An 8,689-nucleotide genomic window follows, 5' to 3' on the forward strand; every position below is an offset into this window, starting at 1 on the left:
TGTACAGAGAGTGCATTGTCCTTTGAGCTTTCTTCGCTGACACTGCAGTAAATAGAGCGATGTGAGGCAAGTTGATCAAGCGACAATAAACGAGCAAATTATTATGGTTTTTGAAACAGTCAACGGAAAGGATAAATAAGACGAATTCATATTTTTATATGCGAATTGGAGCTTTTTGTAACGTATCGCTGACTGCCTTTACACTCTCTTACATGTTGATCGTTCGTGTGATTTAGCTTGAATTGATTAAGCTACTCTTTTTCAATTCTTTTAATCTTTAGATCCCAAAAAACTCCGCAAGTTAAATAAACCTTTTTTCGCAAGACGTACACTGGATTTGTAGTAGGTGATTTAAATGTTCCCGCGTTCAAAAGAAGCAAGGCAACTTTTACGCATCAGTGTTATTATTTCACAGCCTGAAATTGGCTGATTCGCCATTTATGATTCATTCGTAACACGACATTTATAAATTGAGCAAACATTGCAGGCCATCTTCTATTTTGACTGGCTGTGAAGAATTACGCACTTTTCTCTCTATAATACAGTTTATTATAACGTCTAGCACGAACTGCCAAACGACGTTTATATTTTACAGGCTTGCATTTACTTCTACAAATTTCGCATTATTTAGTTAAACATGTGTCTAGACAAGATGTTTATGCGACCGTCGCGATTACCTCGACGTTTCGCTAACTTCAAACTAATATAGTTTATCCAATATTAATTCGCATGGGAGATACTCGATACTATACCTAATATTCGCTGCGGATTCCCAATTTTCCCGCATCCAACGTCATAATACTATACTACAGGTTTTACTTATAAACTTTGAAAAAGTACGTGCGGAGCTATGTAACTTTGCTTATATTCTTGGTCACAAAAGTATATCGTACAGTCCTGAAAATTGCTTTTTTTGAAGTGTTGAAATGACATCGCCATAAAATAAAAATTTCGGTTAAAAGTTCAGCAAAAGTTATAGAAAATGGCTATGACTTGGTGGAGGAACGCAAATGAAAACAAACAATACGTTTGATATATTAGTATATCGATTTTTATTAAACATATAAAATTGCATTTAACTGTCGGTGTTATTACTCTGCTGTTATAAGTAATTATTATTTACAATTCGACGATTCTCTGAATTCTAACTAAAACACATTCGTATCATTTCGTTCATGCGAATCGCATTACACAATGACGTTGAATAAAAGACGAATCAAAGCACTCGGGAGCATTATTGCAAACCAGTATAAGTAAGTATACTCGTAGCTTTTATTGCGCCTACTAAGAATCAATGTTTCAAGATCGTTTTGCTATCTAACAATTTGAGCTTCATTTGGATTTTCACTTTTGTTTAAGGCAGAACTGCAGATTATAATTATTTAGACGATAAATACATATATACGCTACTGATGCATTATAGCTTTTTTCGACGGCATCAACAATTATTATTGCTTAAAGCTGAGATGAACAAATTACTTTAATATTTTGAATTAATATAAATTCATCATATTATATTGTATTCTCTTAGCTCGAGCTGATCTCTATTATAGAGGTTCAAAATATTTCCTATGTACAATAGCTATTCTTACATAGTGAATTTTATGTTCGGAGAAAGCGGCAAAACAATAAAATTCGTATATATTAAATATCAGCAATATATTTAACATCCTTTACTACGAAGCATATATGTATAACGCGTTTTATAACAATATTGTGGATTCGAGGCAAAACATAATAAGTCCACTTTTCGATGTAATTTTAATACTGCCATTTACGTTTATTATGGAACACATTTTTAATTGTCGTGCATGGTATCAATAGAAAACACACTTTAGAACGTAAACAATTAAACGGTATTAGATAATTGGCATCGTAATTATGGTTTCGCGCTAAATTATAAAAAAATGTTCGCAAGGTAGTACAAATATTCTAGAATGTGTATATTCAATAAATTGAATGAAATAAACGATCAAATGCGATCGTCTTGTATGGACTCGCACAGAATTTTAAAAATGGACCCATGTAGGTTGACAATTTTTGTTATTTTTACACGAAAAGTGGAATAGAGCTTATTTCAAGATACAAAATGTAATTTTTCCCATTTAAAAAAAGACATCTTGTTTGCCTCAAATTAAGTTCCAGATTTATATTTTATAAAAAGATGCTTAACAGATAGCAACTTATGAAAATAATCTGTTTTTTTTTCTCAAGGATTACGTGAAACGAAATTAAATATTTTTAATAAATTTGGAAAAAGACAGATACTTACAGATAGTGATAGTTAAAGCATTTGATTTAATGTTTTAATTTATTTGCAATAACTCTCATAAGATTTGAAATATTTATAGAATTACTCTAATTTTGCAATGTTTAACAGCTATCCCATAAAATTCATGTATAAATTTTCCACAAAATATTGACAATCGTTTCCTTCAAACTTTAGTTTGCTTTAAGAAGTATTCAATATCCCAAAATATAAATTAACCATATCTGTTGTCTATTTACTTAGAACTACTTTAATATTATTGTATGTTATAAAATACATAGTTCAAATTCAAACTTTTGAGATTTAGATGGAGTGTATTGTGTACCGAGGACGTAAAGTGGATTGTTTTAGACTTAGTGCAGAGTTGACAGTACGAATATATACTGTAACCATATAGACTGTCAAAAAATCCACTTAAACCGCGGTACACGCACTATATTGTTGTAATAAATGGTTTTTTTTTTGCATTTTTATATCTATAAAACGATTAAAACTTTAACAATGTTTGAAATTGAAAAGAAAAACAAGATATGCAGTTAAAAAATGTAAATTAACAGGCAAAGGCTTTATTTTGTCCGCTTTCATTCATTTGATACAAGTTATCTAGGATAAAACTTTCCTTTATTTTCAATCTGTAAAACCAATATAAATTGCATCTAATTCGATTGTCAATAAGATGTACTGCGCTAAAAATATGCCATTCAGATGAGTCGCCAAACATCCATTTATATAGAAGCGCTAATAAGAATACACGCACTTATTATAAGACTTGTGTACAGACACCTAAGCCATCCTGAAACGTTTAGTATATGCCTATAGTATATAAATTAAATAATTCAATATAAGTTTATATGTATGTATTTATAGTTATATAAATTAATGATTCTCACTTTTATTCTACAATAAACGAATTTACATAATTTTTTTTTAACGTTTAAATGTTTATATCAATTTTTTATAATCGAATTAGTGTTTTCATTTATCAAATAAATTTTTAAAATTGATTAACACTGTTATATTGGATAAATAAACAAGTGTATATAATAAAATCAATTTAATTTATACATTTCCGGATATAAAAATAAAATTCGTCCATTATTTCACAGTTCAGTTTGCTAGGAGCTATGAATAAACATATATTGTTTCCTTCCTTTTTACATTTTTTTTTTTGTCAAATCTGGTCATTAAAAAAAATGTTCTTTTTATAAAAATACTAAATTACTGTTAATGCAAAGAAACTTGTAGGCAATACAATTGATTTTTTCTTTTACTGATCGTTCTATAATAAATATATCAATATTTATAATTTTAAAGATGAATAAAAAAATTGTAGATTACATTTATAAACGCTTTAATAAGATTTTATATTTCAAATACACGTTTTTAGTTAATTAAAATGATCTAATTTTTACAATTTTATTTAAGTTCGGTGATCAAAAATAAAATTGGAAAATCCTAAATTATTTTAGAAATTTTCTTTGAGTTTTTGGCCAATAACGTTTTATTTATTTCAAGTGATGATTTGCAAATAAAAATTTATTTTTTAAAGCATTAAATTTTTTCAGCATTTACAATAATTTGAGTATACTTACATATTAATTTTAAGATTTAATTTGTTTTCATAATAAGTCAAATGATGATTAGCCTCTATAATTTAAGATTGCATTCTTTATTAATTTTAGTTTAATACCACAATGTAAGAAAACATAGTTTTTGAAAGATTCATTTACCCTAGGATTTGAAATTCAAATTTAGTAATCAAATTTTAGTTTAAGTACATACGTACATGAGTCCTATAATTCTTTTGAAATAAGTTGAACATTGAAAATTGTAGTAGATTTAACAAGTTGCGATGATAAAGACGTAAAAAATAGATATCCAAAGTCATATCATTACATAATGTCATTATGACAATATTTGGAGTTTCGATAAATTAGACGATTTTTGCTAGTATTTCAGAAAATAGTAAGTATTCCAAATTATAATTAATTACTTGAATGCTATTAATGAATACCTTGATGACATAGTTTTTTTCATTTAATTCATCTTATCAAAAATGATATACAGTTGTTATAATTATCAATTATGTGTTCTTACATGGTATTTTTTTCTTATACTGTGGCATAGATTATAAAAAATAATCTTTAAATATAAAATAAAGTTAAAAATATTGTCTTTCATAATATAATAAACCTAATATGTTATACTTAACGCACACATGATTATTTGAAAATTTATACTTTAAAAAATAATATTATAATTGAGGTATTTCCAAATACTATTAAAGATTTGGTTATAACAAAAATCGTTACAGTAAATTTAATTAATTAATTAACATAAGTAAGAATTGTTAGCATGATTTGAATTGTTATAATTTGTCACTAAAATTTGTGTGTAAAAATAAGTATGCTCACATCCAGCGGTATGCAAACTGATTTTTGTTCTCTGTTTTGTTTACTTTTTTGAGAACCATATCAATCAATATCACTAACATCATTGACCTTTGATCACAATGTATATATTAAGGCATACAAAAATATAAGTAAAATTTCTCATTCACATATAACAATCATATTCCTTTCAATATTAACTGGTAACAAGTAAATTTATAGCACCCTAAAAATGTAGATTCAACTAAATAAAATAATCATTATGAGGTGTCAAACCTTTGAATAAATTTTAAAGGTACACCAATATGTAGCAGATCTTCTTGTCGTTTTTTCTTTAAATCTGGATGATAAAAATTCAGTGCTTCCCAACAAATTTCTGAAAGTTTTGGTATAGTCAGCCATACTGAATGAGTTTCATCTGTTCTTGCCACCTATGAAAAAATGATTTCATTAAATTTTAATTCTTATTTAAGAAAGAAAATAATATTGAATAATATTTAAGTCAATTGTCTAGTACATACTTCATTGTCTTCTTTAACTATTCCACCAAATGTAAACATTTGACCCGCTGGAGTAAGAGTGGTAGAGTGAAAATATGTTGGTTGAGGTAATGCGCACATTGTCAAACAGGTCCACTGGAGAATACTCAAGTCTAGCCTCCAGATATCATTAAAAACTTGTGTACCATTGTATCCTCCAGATATGACAACCAGTGTCGAGTTAGTCCTTTCATCAACATACTGAACCAAGCCATGGCATCGCCGCGCAGCAGGAAAAGTCTTCTCTTTGTTGTCGCCTTGAGCGCACAAAGTCATCCATTTGTTAGCAAATGTGTCAAAAGCAGGGATTTCCTGAAACACAAGTAAAGAGCTATTAAATAGAACTAAGCTGTATAGATCAAATGATTCAGAGATGAAAAATACGAATAGTATGACTGGATTAATAAAAAATATTGCTGTATTTCTGAGACATACCGCAAAGCCGAAAGCTTCCGATGCAGTACCACCGCCTAATACGTAAATGACTCTCCCATCAAATGCCAGTTCATGTCTGTATCTGCCCTTGGGTTCACACTGATCTCTGCCAGCACATATGTAAACCGATTCCCACACTTGATTTTTCAGGTCAAATCTGTGAATGTCGCACGTATATTCCAAACCAGTTGTGCCACCAACAGTATATAAATAATGTCCATGACAGATCACAGCCTGTCCATATTGCGGATCTGGCAGCTCACCGCTTGCAGGAATAATATGCATCTCACCATCGTTCACGTTGCATATGTACACATTGTTATTGCAGTTTTCACCAAAGGGAACCCCAGTGCCACCGTGAATCACTAGGTTTCCCCCTCTAAGCACAACCGCATTCGATGCCAGCTCGTTGGGCATCATCTTCTGGCAGGGTAGTCGCCTCCAGCACTTGGTGGCAAAGTTGAACTTCCAGAGCTCTTTGAAGAGCGGTCTGCTGGCTGTCCAGCTTTGGTCATTCTGCATGTCTGGGTCATTGCGATCGATGTTGGGGTTGAAGCCACCGTACGAGTAGAGGTTCCTCTCATCACAGACAACCCTGTGACCGCTGCGAGCTTTGGGCTTCTCAAGGCTTTGCACATCGTGCTTAGTAAAAACAAAGGGCTTGAAGGCATACATCCTGCTGCTACTGGAAGAATCGATTTTCCAACCAAACAAAGAACGTGCAGCCGCGTCAGAGGCTAGAGCTAGCTCCTCCGTTGTTTATGGTCACGGATCAACGGCGAAGAACTCGTCCACCACAAACGCGTACAGTCTGCTCATCACGTCGTTTTCGTGCTGCGTCCTAATGTTGACGAGATTATGCTGTACGCTGCTCTACGCAAACACACGCACTTGGTTCTTGTTGCTGCTGCTGCTGCTGCCAGTCTTGCCAGTAGGCATCAGTCCATTTAAATGCATCAGTGCACGACGATCATCCTCGTAGTAGCTGCATTTTACATAAGACAATTGTGCACACTGCACACACATACACAACAGAAAAGGGCTGCACAGAAGGGGGAGCGCGCGCGAGTCGTCAACAGCTGAAATATGACTAATACGCAGTGAGCACGAGCAGTGGCGTGCATACATACGGTACGAGAACTCTCGCGCGCTCTCTTCTCTACTATTCTGCTCCCTCCCTCTCTCTCTCTCTCTCTCTCTCTCTCTCTCTCTCTTCGTCCCCCACTGCACACGCGTGTACTGCCGCTGCACTTTGTTCCGTTTTCTCGCTCTTTCTTTCCCCCGAGTACACACCCGAGCTGCTGATTTTTACACGAGCATGCTCCTCAAGCGCCCACTGTGGTAGGTATATATAGATATAAGCTATCTTCAGCCCAGCCAGAGGTATATATGTCCAGTATACCAGCTGCGAGCCGCAGCTGTTCGAACTTCCTTCTCTCTCTCTCTCTCTCTCTCTCTCTCTCTCTCTCTCTCTCTCTCTCTCGCTCGGGACTTGTGACTATTTCTAACTTCTTGCGAAGGCGCACTCTCACTTCGAAATCAAAGTCCCCAGATGATGCGGATTCGTCTCGCTGTTTCTAATCTATTTGCATAGCCTCTCTCTCGCTCTGTGATCTGTCTCTAGCGCGTTTTTTAACGCGCCTGTGCTACTTATGTAGGTCGATAACGAAAGTATCTGCAGCTGATCTAGTCGATGGAACAGGCCGTCCTTCTTAATTCTTACTGTCACGCGCGACGACTGCTCCATTCTATACATGTATGTATGAATATAAATGCATGCGCACAAATACTTATTGGCAAATATATAAGAATTCGACCTGTATATACTGCATAGATTAATTTAATTATATATTATTCTATAATATAGTCTTCGGCAAGAAAAGCGGGGCGCGCGAAGCGACGTTGTGCTCTACCTATGCGCTGATGTAATTTTATTTTTGCTGTCTCTTTTGGCTCGGAGAAAAAAGTACCTACTTATGTGCGCTTACGTAAATAAATGAAGTGATCAACAACTAAAGCAGAGACTTTCATTAACTTGCTAGATAAACTAAAATATGAGCGACGCGTTTTATCGGGTCGAGATTCGCCTCTGCACACACTATCTTGTCTGCGAATTATTACGCGCTTACGCTTTGTTTTTTTTAGTTTTGTTTACTTATTTGGATGACATTGCTGTGTATTGGCGATGCGAGCTATTAATAGTACGGCTTTACGATGACTTCTTTTTCGTTGTTGGGTGCATTCGGGAGCTTGTTTTCTAAATTCATTCATTTTTTTTTCATCAAGTTTAGACATACCTGTCTATTTTCACTCGCATCTGACCATATCAGTATTCTCTTTTAGACCTTTCTATGGGTATAATCACTTGCACTGTTGTCTACTGGAGCTATACCTATAATATATGTATATGGTTCGAAAACCCATTACGTCGAGTGACGTCACTGTGCTGAGCCCAGTATCAGCGCCGCCTTCGGCGACCCGAGCAAGCTTCAACAGCTGATGCAGCCAGTATTATAAACAAGTTTGCTGCTGCTGCTACATATAGTTATAGGTAGGTATATTTACTATTTAGGTGCCAACTCCTATTCTGCAGTCTGCTTATGATCTGCTGGTGCTGCCTTTAAAAAGTTTAGTAGCTCTCATCTGCATAATGTAAGGATGGTCTCTATAGCTTCCTAATCCAAACCCCGACATACAAAATGCCAGCTAATTCTCCGCTGCAGAAATAACATCAGTAGGAAGTCTACATATCGACCTCGGACTAAAGGTTTCGGTGGTATGAAGTATTCATTTTTTTGGGTCAAAGGTCAAGGACGAAAGCGAGCCTGGATCACTGCTTCATCGCTACTACGTGTGTTATATATGTATAGGTAAAAAATGAAGCCAAAAAGCACTTTTTATAAGTGAATCGAAAATTACTTTGTATTGTTGTTTATTTAATATAATTATTATCTTCGTTACTTATAATAACTCTGGGGATTGTCTTCAACTTTTACTTTACGAAAGTAGAGTAGTTTCAATCACATGTCAAGTAACATAATAATTTTTTGCCATTC

At 33.8% G+C, this 8,689-nt stretch overlaps 1 protein-coding gene and 1 long non-coding RNA gene across 2 annotated transcripts; one reads left to right on the forward strand and one right to left on the reverse strand.

Annotated features, from left to right (window-relative positions):
• Positions 1-1,028: 1,028 nt before the first annotated feature.
• On the reverse strand, positions 1,029-7,368 carry LOC100116087 (kelch domain-containing protein 10 homolog). Its single transcript, XM_001600590.6, has 3 exons — positions 5,634-7,368; positions 5,181-5,510; positions 1,029-5,090 (listed from the first exon to the last, which is right to left on the reverse strand). Exons 1-3 carry the CDS (start codon positions 6,306-6,308, stop codon positions 4,920-4,922), a joined length of 1,176 nt encoding a protein of 391 aa, XP_001600640.1. The 5' UTR covers positions 6,309-7,368; the 3' UTR covers positions 1,029-4,919.
• On the forward strand, positions 7,158-7,650 carry LOC116416370. The gene is made up of 2 exons (XR_004226819.2): positions 7,158-7,389; positions 7,501-7,650. It is a non-coding gene; the product is annotated as an uncharacterized LOC116416370 (long non-coding RNA).
• Positions 7,651-8,689: the final 1,039 nt, after the last annotated feature.

The sequence above is a fragment of the Nasonia vitripennis genome, chromosome 2 (genome assembly GCF_009193385.2).
Source record: "Nasonia vitripennis strain AsymCx chromosome 2, Nvit_psr_1.1, whole genome shotgun sequence".
NCBI lineage: Eukaryota > Metazoa > Arthropoda > Insecta > Hymenoptera > Pteromalidae > Nasonia > Nasonia vitripennis.